This window comes from Rosa chinensis, chromosome 2, assembly GCF_002994745.2.
Source record: "Rosa chinensis cultivar Old Blush chromosome 2, RchiOBHm-V2, whole genome shotgun sequence".
Lineage (NCBI taxonomy): Eukaryota > Viridiplantae > Streptophyta > Magnoliopsida > Rosales > Rosaceae > Rosa > Rosa chinensis.
The window spans coordinates 84,108,694-84,121,296 of record NC_037089.1 but is presented as its reverse complement, the minus strand read 5'-3'; the positions used below and the strand labels follow the sequence as shown (position 1 = coordinate 84,121,296).

The following is a 12,603-nucleotide window of genomic DNA, read 5'->3' as shown; positions in this document are numbered from 1 at the left end:
GAATTCCCCGTATTCATAGAGCATAACTTTTATAATGAGTTTGAATTTGCGAGACATTGAAATATTATATGGAATTTTTTATAAATTTTCTTGCATTTTGACTCTGAAAAATCATAAAAAATAAAAATAAAAATAAAAACCTTAAAGATACCTTTTTTTAATTTTTTTAAAGAATAAATAAATATTTTATTTATTTATTTAATATTTTAAATAATTTATAGCAAGATTAATATGTCAAAAATTATGGGTCTTTGTAAATGTACCAAGCAAATTTCTATGTAGACTCAGCAAATTTTTTATTTTCAGTAAAAAAAATAGAATTTGTAATTACACCCAGCAACTTTTCCAACAATACCCTTATTTTTAACTCACATCCAACAATTTCACAACCACAAAACCTTGATTATCTCGGCATCAATGAGGGTTGCGCCAAGCTCGTTCCCCAATTGAGAGGAACGCAAAGCATCATTATAGAGGAAAGACTCGGTGCCTAGTCGAGGAAAAGAAGCGCAGTCTCAAACTCAAGAATATCTCCATCTTGTATTGATATTCGGTGGTTGTTGGCCGAACGTAGCAATCATGTTCGGTGGTTGTGTTCCGAATACTTTACTAAATTTCGGTGGTTATCCGCCGAACTTTTCTACTTGGTTTGGTGGTTTCCTGCCGAATATTCTAATGACTTTCGGAATTTCTTGACCGATTGAAGTGCGATAAACTGCAGTAATTTTTTTTTCTTTTCGATTCTATGATAAACAAAATACACAAACCTTATTTGACGCCTCCGAAATCATAATTGCAGTCACAACATGATCAATATCATGCGTATTAAACCCTTGAACCAATTATAAAGGAAGGAAAGTGAAATTTGGGTTTAAGGTTTTGCTCGAAGAAACAACGTGACAACGTAAACACAATGAAATGTTGGGTACAACTGAACTGCTGGGTACAAATACAAAAAAGAGTAGTAAACTTTTTGGTTTCTTTTGTTGTTATTTTTATTTACCATGACTATTATTGTCATTTCGTATGAGGATATAAATGTATTTTCATACAAAATTGATTTGTTGGGTCTACTTAGAAATTTGCTGGGTACATTTAGAAAGACCCAAAATTATACCTTTCAGCAGATAACACCAATGACTAACAACTGCATGGGTGTGTGAGTTACTAACAACTAACCCGATCAAAAAAAAAAAAAAGATAACACCAATGACTAAAATGATATGTAACATGGAGCATCTATATATGAAATTAGGAATCATTCCCAAATATATATATATATATATATATATATATATATGAAATTAGGAATGGGAATTAATACATGACCTGACATTATGTGGTTACTCATATAAACTTGAACATGAAAAGCTAGAATGATGCATACAGCTATTCTTTACACAAATTGAGGACCAAAATTAAATCCTAACTTCTTGCCCTCTTTTCATTTATTATCAGATGATCCTGTGGCATCATCAGTTTCTTCCTCTTTAGCTGATGATTTCTCACACTCCCTCCTTCCTCAGATTTTAACCTTACATTCTCTTCTTCTTTTTCAAGAGCTTTGATCAGATTCTGCAGGCAGATTTCGGCATTTTCCAGGCAGGTTTCAACATCACCCGAAATGGTCTTGGGTGTCAAATGCTCTGCTACATCAGCTGGAGTCGTATTGGTTTTCCCAAGCAAGCTGCAAATGGTGGGAAACAACGGGTGTGCTTCGATTTCAAGGTAGTTTTTGGCCAGCACCTTGAATGCTTCAAACCGGCAATACGATAATTCTATGTGCTTATCCATCCTTCCTTTCCGAATGAGTGCTGCATCGAGCTTCTCCACATGATTAGTTGTGAAGACAATGAGCCTTTCTCCGCAACAAGATGACCCCAGCCCATCAATGAAGTTTAGAATGCCAGAAAGAGTAACCTGATAGGGTTTGGTTTCTCTTTCTTGTATCCCAAGCCTTCCCATATCCTCCTGTTCCCCATTAGCTTTTCTCTTCCTCATTTGGCCTGAGAAATCAAGCGCACGATCAATGTCCTCTATTACAATTATGGACTTACCTGATGTTTCGATCAATAGCTTCCTCAGCTCAGTGTTGTCCTCCACTGCAGTCAAGTCAAGATCATAAGTATCATAGCCTAAATGATTGGCCATGGCAGAAATTAATGTGGACTTGCCAGTCCCTGGAGGGCCAAAAAGGAGATAGCCTCGCTTCCATGCCCTCCCAATTCTTGCATAAAACCCTCCTGCTGTGCTGAATACATTTAGGTCAAGGATGATTTCCTTCTTCTTCTCTGGCTCCATGGCTAGTGTCTGAAATGTTGCCGGGTTCTGAAACACTACATGGCTCCAGCGTGACCCCATGTTGCTATAAAGCTTTCTTCGGGGGTTTCTCAAATTTGGTTCTTCCTTTAAGACATGGGTGAGGTATCGCCTGATGATGAGATCCAGGTGCCTTTTATGGAAGAAGAGCTTGTAGTAAGAAGAATTTGTGTCTGTCTTGGAACAACTCTTTCCAGAAACCCACCATACTTTGGCTCCTTCAAACTCATCCGCAGCCACTTCATACTCATCCATGCTAAGAACAAGGGAGTTGTTCTTGATATCAGCCTTCAGCCGCTTTGCTTCCTTTGAGTACATTATGCTCAGATAGTTCTCCACAGCAGAATAGGCTTCATTGCGCGTGGGACGCTCTCCTGCTAATTCATTGAATGTGATTTGGATGCAAGGTGTGGCGAAAAGCACTAGTCTTTGAAAGTATGCATTGATGTAGCTTCCAAGTTCATGAGGAAGGTAGTGCGATATGATCGAACCCACGAACATCAAAGGACCAATATCAGATCCTAGACGAGCAAATATCTCTGCTGGACTGATCATGTTTAAACTTAATTTGCCTTTTCTTAGCTCTATCTCTAATTCTCTAGTCAAGAAATTATAGATTAATTTCTTCTTACTACAAGGAATTATTAGACATGGTTATATCATATGTACAAGAAGAAGATACGACTTTTTCCTGGTAATCAAGGTAGGTGTAACCTCCAATCAGTATTCATTGACCGAAACAACCCAGCAGAAAATTGATTCTGCTTAATATATCACCTAGTAGGAAGCCGGCCTTCACAGTAAGGCAATAACTATGCACCTTCAAAAGTCATGGTCATGACATAAATACCATTTTCCACTCAAGATTCCTATAGATTATTCTAACAGCTTTAATAGAATAAGATGATATATTAAGAAGAAACACGAAAGAGTTTATTAGTTATAACACTTAACAGCTGCACTTTGATCTTTGAATGCTTCAAAAGCAGAGGAATAGGATAGAAGTAGTCGACATAGAAACCCCCAACTTAAATCTAGCAAATTCCTCTTTCCACACTTTAAGTCCCCTCTCATTTCACTTCATCCTTCACTTTCGCTTCTTCCTCTCCTCCTCCTTTGCAGCCTCGAATGCTTCAATCAAGTTCTTCAAACAAGAATCAATCATCATCTTCAAAAACAGATTCAGGCATCAAAATTCTCAGCAACATTACCACGAGTCATACTAGTCTCCCCCAACAGCCGTTCAGTGCACTAGAAACCTTGTTCGGCAAGGAAGGTTCTAATTCAGCCCACTATGTGCCCAAAACCACGGGCCAGGCCCAAAATTAGTCTCAATAAGAACCAAAGCGTGGTCTTTTCTTTCTGCCCAAACCACAATCCGATGACCCAGAAAGAAGTCCTCCACACTCTAGAATCCATTGACCGTGGACTCCGCAGCCGTCAAAGTCTCCTCCTCCAGACCCAAATCCGGGTCCCCGACCCCTGATTCGGATCCTTCCCCTCACTTTGAAATCTCTCACCAAAACAAATCTCTCCCAATCTCTCCCACCAAACCCAAAATGGCCGATCACCACCACCACCACCACCGCCCCCACCGCCTCTCCCTCCCTCAACGCCCCACCACCCCCACCACCTTCGCCTCCACCACCCCCACCGCCTCCCGCCAATACCCACTCTACCCCTTCACTCCCTCCGCCGCCACTCCCTCCAAACACCGCCTCTCTTCTCTCAACCCCAAACCCCTCTCCGCCGCCGCCGCCGCCGCCGCCGCCGGTGGAAGCAAATCCTCTCTCTCATTCCTCTTCCTCCTCCTCCTCTCCCTCCGATCACTCTACTCCCTCCTCCCCTTCCTCCGCTCCTCCCCTTCCTTCTCTCTCTTCCCCTTCTCCTTCCTCGTCTCCCTCCTCTCCTTCCTCCTAACCCTAGCTTTCTCTTTCTTCACCTCCTCCGCCGCCTCCAAAGACCCGTTCCACCAGAAGCCCAACCAGCCCATCTTCTCCCTCACTCTCATCACTCAATCCCAGCACAGACTCCTCGTCGCGAAATCGATTCTTCTCGCCGGAGTCTTCCTCCTCCGCTTCCAAGCCCTCCGGTACTGCGGCACCGCCGCCATGATCCTAGCCGAGATGTCTGGAAATGTGGCGGCAAGGTTCTTGGCGGAGGGGAGGAAACAGAGTGTGGTGGGCGGCGGTGGTGATCGGAATCGGAGCTCCAAGGTTCGTGGGTTTCTTGCTCTGTTTACTGGGTTGTTCTTGTTATCTATGAGCTGGGATCGGATTGAATGCTTTCCGTTTTCGGCCAAGTTTGTGCAAAAAATGGGAGTGTCTGTGTTGCCTAGAGTGGATTGTGTGAGGATTTGGCCAATGCTGCTTCCGTTTCTGTCTGGATTTTTGGGGTGTTATGAGAGGGTTTCGATGAATTGGGGGACTATTAAGCAGTTGGGGAGGAAGAGGGTTCGGGTGATTTCGTTGTTTTTTACTACTGTTGTGCTGTTCATTCCTGCTGTTGTTAGTGTTTTCATGTTTGAAGCTGAGGGAGATGGAGTTGTTTCCATTGGGAACTTGGGCTGGCCTCTGGCAAACACTGTTGTTTTCGGTGTGCTTCTGAGTGAGAGTTATAGTGATGAGAAGTTAATGAGTTCTAAAGATTTTCGGAGGGAGTATTTGGTGACTTTCTTATGTACTGTTGTATTGGAGCTGTTCTATTTTGCTGAATTGTCGCTTTGGGGGCTATTGCTTTGTGGTATGTTGCTGTACGTTGCTGTTAGGGAGTTGGATCCTTTTCATGCGAGTTATGTTGAACTGGGAATGGAGTCGTCGGAATCATTTAGTGCATCCGTTATGAAACCTATTAGGCACATTTTGAGTGAGAGGAAATCGCGGAAGATTGCACTTTTCCTTCTGATCAATACTGCATACATGTTTGTGGAATTCATTGCTGGGTTCATGAGCAATAGTCTAGGGCTGATATCAGATGCCTGTCACATGTTGTTTGATTGCGCTGCTCTGGCAATTGGGCTATATGCTTCGTATATTTCGCGCTTGCCTGCAAATAATCAGTTTAACTATGGCCGTGGGAGATTTGAGGTTCTTGCAGGATATACAAATGCTGTTTTCCTGGTTTTGGTTGGAGCATTAATAGTATTGGAATCACTTGAGAGGATTTTGGACCCTCAGGAGATGTCAACTAGCAGTATACTAGTTGTTTCAATTGGAGGGCTTCTTGTCAATGTGGTTGGTTTAATCTTCTTTCATGAGGAGCATCATCATGCCCATGGTGGATCCGGATCATGCTCTCACTCCCACAGTCATCAACATTCGCATGACTCTGTTGGACATAATCATGCAGGTCATGAAAAGCTTGAGGAATCATGTATAGCTATTTCTCATGAATGCCATGAAGAATCGTGTGCCAGCCATGATGACCATCACCAACATGGCAGTTCTGTTGGCTGCAAAGATCACCGGCACGATCACCATGATCACAGCCACCAGCATGACCACAGTCACCAGCATGACCACCATGACCACAGCCACCAGCATGACCACCATGACCACAGCCACCAGCATGACCACCATGATCACAGCCATCATCATGACCACCATGGCCACAGTCACCAGCATGACAACCATGGCCACAACCACCAGCATGGTGGTTCCGTGCTGAAAAGACTGCCAACCGGTGGAGAAAAATCAACTAAGCAACAGCATCGCCACATTGACCACAACATGGAAGGAATATTTCTGCATGTTTTGGCTGATACCTTAGGGAGTGTCGGAGTTGTTATATCAACACTCTTAATTAAGTACAAGGGATGGCTTGTTGCTGATCCTGCATGCTCGATATTTATTTCTGTCTTGATTATATCTTCAGTTATCCCATTGCTCAGGAACTCTGCAGAAGTCTTGCTCCAAAGAATTCCGAGGGCACATGAGCAGGATTTGAGAAAAGCTCTTAATGATGTTAGGAAGATAAGGGGGGTTTCTGGTATTCGGAACTTGCATGTATGGAGTTTCACAAACTCAGATGTAGTGGGTACGCTCCATCTTCATGTTTCCACAGAAGTTGACAAAGGATCTGCAAAAGCTCAGGTGTCGCACTTATTACATGAAGCGGGAATCAAGGATTTAACGGTGCAGTTGGAATGTGTTGAGGGATAGCACTCTGACCCCAGACGACTTTCCTCACCTATTTATTGTGTGCTCAAGGTGATTACTGAAAATTGGTTGATAAACTCCTTCAATTAGCCTGTTGGCAATTACTGATGGGTTCTGCAGTGCTTATTTTAGCATTGTCCTTGAATTTCTTCGGATACATCTTGAAGCTCAGAAGAGAGCTCAACAGAAAATGAGATAGATTTGTCAAACACACTTCTCGGGTTTTTGATACAAATATTTTTTCTGCTTGAAGATCAGCAATGCATCTTTCTTTCTGCTTGTATGTAATTTTGCTGACATGTAAAGAAACATGAAGAAACATTCAGAGGGTGATAATCTTATTGGCTTTGTAACTACTTGCAAGCAATATACAGGTGCCTTTTGTGGTTGATCCTCAAGTCATTTTGGTTTTTATTGTTCACTGGCTACAAGTGCTTAAAAAGGTTACCTGAGGCATGATTAAATCTTTACAGAAGGAAGACATCTATAGGTGATCGTTAATAGCGAGGTGCAAGAATATAGAATTGGTTGGCCTGTCAAAGAGTCGACGACTGTTTAAGCCGAAAACGATAAACACTAAAACTAGGTCAATGAAATAATGAATTGAAAAATGGCCACGTTATGACAATGAAATGAAAATTAAAGAATATGACAAAGACCAGCAGGGGAAGATAATAGAGAAAAATCCAATGAAAATAATGCATTACATGCATAGTGAGTCTACTAGTGTGACAATTGAAAAGCACTGCTGATGGATGACCTTGTTCCTTCCCGTCAGCTCTTCATCGCCGGTGAATGGAGAGAACCAGTTCTGAAGAAACGGATCCCAATCGTGAACCCTGCTACTGAAGATATTGTTGGTACGTAGGTGCTGCTCCTTTTTCTACTTTCAAATATGTGTAAATCATAGTCTAACACTTCCATTTCACTTATGTTTTTTCCTTGTTCTTTTCTGTTTCAATCCAAGTCTAATCTTTGTTCTTTTTCAGGGGACTTACCAGCTGCTACTGCTGAAGATGTGGATATTGCAGTGGATGCAGCTCGCATGGCTTTCTTCAGTAATAAAGGGAAGGATTGGGCCTCTGCTTCTGGTGCTTACCGTGCTAAGTTTCTTCGTGCCATCGCTGACATGGTATTTCAGGATCATAGACTGATAGTTATTGATTTCAGGTCTGCTAGAATTGAAGGGTATGAATGGTAGTCAATCATACATGGTTATAAATTTTTCTGGATTTTTTCCCTATTTTTCATGCAGATCTTGGAGAGGAAGTCTCTACTGGCCAAACTGGAAACCATTGATACCGGGAAGCCACTAGATGAAGCAGTATCTGATATGGTATGTGTCAATCTCTGTCAAATATTTTGCTGAATATCAATTGGAGTTTTCTTGTGCCAGTTATACCTGATTATCTGTAATTTTATGAAAATTGAACTTTTGTATGTCCTTTAGGAAAGTTCTGCTTCCTGTTTCAAGTATTATGCAGAACTTGCAGAAGCATTGGATTTGAAGGAAAGGACTCCTGTCTCTATAAAGCAGCAATCATTTAAGACCCATGTCCTTAAGGAACCCATTGGAGTTGTTGCCCTCATTACTCCTTGGTATCTGTTAATTGCTAGTTTTCTTTGTCCATCATTTGTCTCCTTCTTGGTTTTACCTTCTTATTAAGAAAATTGATCATACTAGAAAGAAAAATAGAAAGGAAAGAACAGTTGATATGTGTGTTTGATAGAGTGCACTCTGGAGGGTTTTCCTCTAGTAATTACTATCAAAGGAGTATGAATGTTGCTTTGTCCCTTGGTAATCATATAAATAAAAAAGTACACATTAGACTTGTATTTTTTGTAGGTTTTGATCTTTGTGATCGTGTGTGCGTGTGAATGCACTTTGGTAAATAAAAAAAGGGAGTTGGTTTCTGTCTTCCCCTAACATGATCATGCTAATTTTAATGATAAGAGTTTAGCTCTCATCTATATATTAGTCTTTGCAGCATTACAGATCTGCGTGTGACAAATGTTGCTATGCAATATCTTTGCAGTATACCTAAAGATTGACTATGATGGCCTTTTGAGTTATTAACTTATGAAACATAGTGTCAAGTGTATGAACTATAGTCAAATTATTTTATGTCATGAAGGAACTACCCTCTTTTGATGGCTGTCTGGAAGGTCGCTCCTGCTCTGGCTGCCGGATGTACCGCTATACTTAAGCCATCTGAGTTGGCATCTGTGTGAGAGTTTCATCTATTTTCTTGTTTGTCATTCATTATGTTTATTTCACTAGATTCTGTGCTTACCATCCTAATGTTTTTGGCAGGACATGTTTGGAGTTGGCTGACATTTGCAGACAGGTGGGTCTGCCTTCTGGTGTCCTTAATGTCGTTACTGGGTTAGGCTCAGAAGTTGGTGCCCCTTTGTCATCTCATCCTCATGTCGACAAGGTTTGGCTTTTCATCTGTTTCATAGTGTTCGAAAATTTATTATTCTTGGTCACTCATGCGATATTCTTGATCTTGGATTTTCACCTAAATGTTGAAATTAAGTTTCAGTTTTTATTAATCAGATAGCATTTACTGGAAGTACAGCAACCGGAATCAAGGTCATGACAGCTGCAGCTCAAACTATCAAGGTATTGTCTTGCATTTTGCTAGTATGTGACTATTGGTTGTCTTTTGACTTGTATAGTGATGCCTTGCAGCCTGTATCATTGGAACTTGGCGGGAAGAGTCCAATTCTTGTGTTTCAGGATGCAGACCTCGATAATGGTAAGTTTCCGTGGTGATTCAGTGTACATTGATTTTTTACTTTCTTGTAAGCTGTCGTTACGAGTAGAAGCTGGAAATACCTTAGAAATGGTGCTACACGAGTATGAACAATTTTTGTTGTTGACATTAGCATGAACATTTACAGCTGCAGAATGGACTATCTATGGCTGCTTTGCGACAAGTGGCCAAATCTGTAGTGCAACATCTCGTCTTCTTGTTCATGTAAGTATGAGAAGCAGATCATTTTGCTGTCTCTCTCAAATTCTTTCTAGTTAACTTCTAAAAATCTAAAAACGTGGCCTTTGTTAGGAAAGCATTGCAGCCAAATTCTTAGAAAAGCTTATTGACTGGAGTAAGAACATCAAAATCTCTGATCCCATGGAAGAAGGTTGCAGGCTTGGTTCCGTAATAAGTAAAACACAGGTACTATTGTCCGTAGTATGTGAAAACAGTGAAATCACATATTTCTTTGCATAATTTTTTCGTTGAAATGTCCCTACTGAATGACAACAGATGTTCTGCTTTTTCAGTACGAGAAGATATTGAATTTTATTACTACAGCAAAAGGTGAAGGTGCAACCATTCTACACGGAGGTGGCCGTCCTCAAGTAAGAACCTACCCTGATTCTCAGGATATAGTAATCATCATGTTAGCAATCCTAGTTTGTGATCTTAAATCTTAACCACTTTGTATGGGTGAATTGCAGCATCTGAATCAAGGATTTTTCATTGAACCAACAATCATTACAGATGTTGGCACCTCAATGTCAATATGGAAGGAGGAGGTTTTTGGACCTGTTTTATGTGTCAAAACATTTACTACAGAAGATGAAGCCCTTGAACTAGCAAATGACACTGAATGAGTCAACTGTGTTTCCTCTAATAGTTGCCTGAACTCATCTCCTAAAACTGGCTTGACAAGCCATTTGTTTTCAATGCCTCTGATTTTCGTCTCTTATAGTTATGGTTTGGGAGCTGCAGTGATTTCTAAGGATCCAGAAAGGTGTGAACGCTTCGCCAAGGTAAGATAATGAAATTGAACATGTCTCGGTTCCTGCTTGTTTAAAATTCTGTCAATGAAACCTGAGAAAGAAACCCTGTCCTTATATCATGCATATATCTGGAGACATTGTTTTTTGAGCGTGTTTTTCATGCAGGCTATTCAGTCAGGGGTTGTATGGAAAAACTGCTCACAACCCTGCTTTAATGAAGCCCCTTGGGGAGGCAAAAAGCTCAGCGGAATTGGGCGCGAGTTAGGAGAATGGTATGAGTCTCTAACACATTTATTTGTATGCAAATCAGAAGTTTCAAGACCTTTGGATGAATTTTATGACTTGTTGCTGAACTTGTAGGGGTCTGGAAAACTACTTGAGCATAAAGCAGGTGACTGAGTACACCTCTGATGAGCCATACGGGTGGTATTCCCCTCCCAAGAAGCAGTGAATAATAGAAATAATTCAGTAGCAGAACTAGAGGAAAATAAAATGAAGATGTAAGTTACGAGTCTATGAATGAACCTCATATGGTAACACTAGCGTACAGAAGCAAACAAGATGTAATTTACAGCTACTTCTTGTTCTATCTACTTGTATGTTGTAAGCCATGTTACAAATTGCAATAAATCATAAATCGATGCGGCAAAGGTTCATTGAATAGCAACAATTGATAGCATATTTTACCATCAAGCTACTAGTGGAAATTGGAAAAGGATCTGTCACACTATTTAATATTGTTATGTCACACCTTAGTTTGTTGCCATAATTTATATGTTTCATCTATTTTTCAAAATATGTCAAACCTTGTTAAGGTTATTTTTTTCTTGAAATTTTTTTGTGTTATAAGCTAACCATCGGTAAAGTATGATTTTTAGAAGTTACTCCAAGTGATGGAAGTCATAGTATCACGGAACTCAGATCTCGACTTGATATTTTTTAACAATTTTTCAAAGTTGAAAAATTAGTAAACAAAAAATTAACTCGGATTTTATTTGTTCATTGGTATAGTAATCATCATGTTGGCAATCCTATTTTGTGATCTTAAATCTTAACCACTTTGTATGGGTGAATTGCAGCATCTGAATCAAGGATTTTTCATTGAACCAACAATCATTACAGATGTTGTCACCTCAATGTCAATATGGAAGGAGGAGGTTTTTGGACCTGTTTTATGTGTCAAAACATTTACTACAGAAGATGAAGCCCTGGAACTAGCAAATGACACTGAGTGAGTCAACTGTGTTTCCTCTAATAGTTGCCTGAACTCATCTCCTAAAACTGGCTTGACAAGCCATTTGTTTTCAATGCCTCTGATTTTCGTCTCTTATAGTTATGGTTTGGGAGCTGCAGTGATTTCTAAGGATCCAGAAAGGTGTGAACGCTTCGCCAAGGTAAGATAATGAAATTGAACATGTCTCGGTTCCTGCTTGTTTAAAATTCTGTCAATGAAACCTGAGAAAGAAACCCTGTCCTTATATCATGCATATATCTGGAGACATTGTTTTTTGTGCGTGTTTTGCATGCAGGCTATTCAATCAGGGGTTGTATGGAAAAACTGCTCACAACCCTGCTTTAATGAAGCCCCTTGGGGAGGCAAAAAGCTCAGCGGAATTGGGCGCGAGTTAGGAGAATGGTATGAGTCTCTAACACATTTATTTGTATGCAAATCAGAAGTTTCAAGACCTTTGGATGAATTTTATGACTTGTTGCTGAACTTGTAGGGGTCTGGAAAACTACTTGAGCATAAAGCAGGTGACTGAGTACACCTCCGATGAGCCATACGGGTGGTATTCCCCTCCCAAGAAGCAGTGAATAATAGAAATAATTCAGTAGCAGAACTAGAGGAAAATAAAATGAAGATGTAAGCTACGAGTCTATGACTGAACCTCATATGGTAACACTAGCGTACATAAGCAAACAAGATGTAATTTACAGCTACTTCTTGTTCTATCTACTTGTATGTTGTAAGCCATGTTACAAATTGCAATAAATCATAAATCGATGCGGCAAAGGTTCATTGAATGGCAACAATTGATAAAATATTTTACCATCGCTACTAGTGGAAATTGGTAAAAGATCTGTCACACTATTTAATATTGTTATGTCACACCTTAGTTTGTTGCCATGATTTATTTTTTTTGTTGAAAGGGCGGTGCACAGCCCTCAAGCCTGGGTGGCTTAAATTGAAGAAACTGTCGAATACAAGGGGGGGACATGTGGCCTGAACCCCTGATTACAATAGATAACTAGAGAACCTCCTGACATATTATCCTGAGTCTCTACTAAATACATGTACTCAACAATGCACCAACTAGCGAAGATCGCACTATTGGCGAATCTATTCACTTTAACTGCTATAAAGCAGCGGTG

The 12,603-nt window shown here is 40.4% G+C and overlaps 3 protein-coding genes across 7 annotated transcripts; 2 read left to right on the top strand and 1 right to left on the bottom strand.

Annotated features, from left to right (window-relative positions):
• Positions 1-1,373: 1,373 nt before the first annotated feature.
• Positions 1,374-2,888, bottom strand: LOC112190360 (AAA-ATPase ASD, mitochondrial-like). The gene has a single exon (XM_040513496.1). It carries the CDS (start codon positions 2,872-2,874, stop codon positions 1,426-1,428), a length of 1,449 nt encoding a protein of 482 aa, XP_040369430.1. The 5' UTR covers positions 2,875-2,888; the 3' UTR covers positions 1,374-1,425.
• Positions 2,889-3,691: 803 nt separating this feature from the next.
• On the top strand, positions 3,692-6,867 carry LOC112186961 (probable zinc transporter protein DDB_G0291141). Its single transcript, XM_024325544.2, has one exon. It carries the CDS (start codon positions 3,879-3,881, stop codon positions 6,477-6,479), a length of 2,601 nt encoding a protein of 866 aa, XP_024181312.1. The 5' UTR covers positions 3,692-3,878; the 3' UTR covers positions 6,480-6,867.
• A 128-nt stretch (positions 6,868-6,995) lies between these two features.
• Positions 6,996-12,282, top strand: LOC112186962 (betaine aldehyde dehydrogenase 1, chloroplastic). Of its 5 annotated transcripts, none has more exons than XR_002930944.2 (17): positions 7,000-7,336; positions 7,466-7,608; positions 7,732-7,812; positions 7,927-8,075; positions 8,612-8,704; positions 8,791-8,914; positions 9,037-9,102; positions 9,172-9,238; positions 9,384-9,460; positions 9,548-9,661; positions 9,769-9,846; positions 9,946-10,097; positions 10,200-10,260; positions 10,396-10,502; positions 10,591-10,730; positions 11,310-11,624; positions 11,760-11,784. XR_002930944.2 is itself a non-coding variant. In XM_040514582.1 (16 exons), the coding sequence occupies exons 1-15, from the start codon at positions 7,228-7,230 to the stop codon at positions 10,679-10,681; spliced, it is 1,512 nt and encodes a 503-aa protein (XP_040370516.1). In that variant the 5' UTR covers positions 7,000-7,227; the 3' UTR covers positions 10,682-10,730; positions 11,310-11,719. The 5 variants fall into 5 exon arrangements, 3 of the variants coding, with proteins under 3 accessions (XP_024181315.1, XP_040370516.1, XP_024181313.1); XR_005806458.1 differs by lacking the exon at positions 11,760-11,784 and having other exon boundaries at positions 11,310-11,461; positions 11,564-11,720; XM_040514582.1 differs by lacking the exon at positions 11,760-11,784 and having other exon boundaries at positions 11,310-11,719.
• The last annotated feature ends 321 nt before the right edge of the window (positions 12,283-12,603 follow it).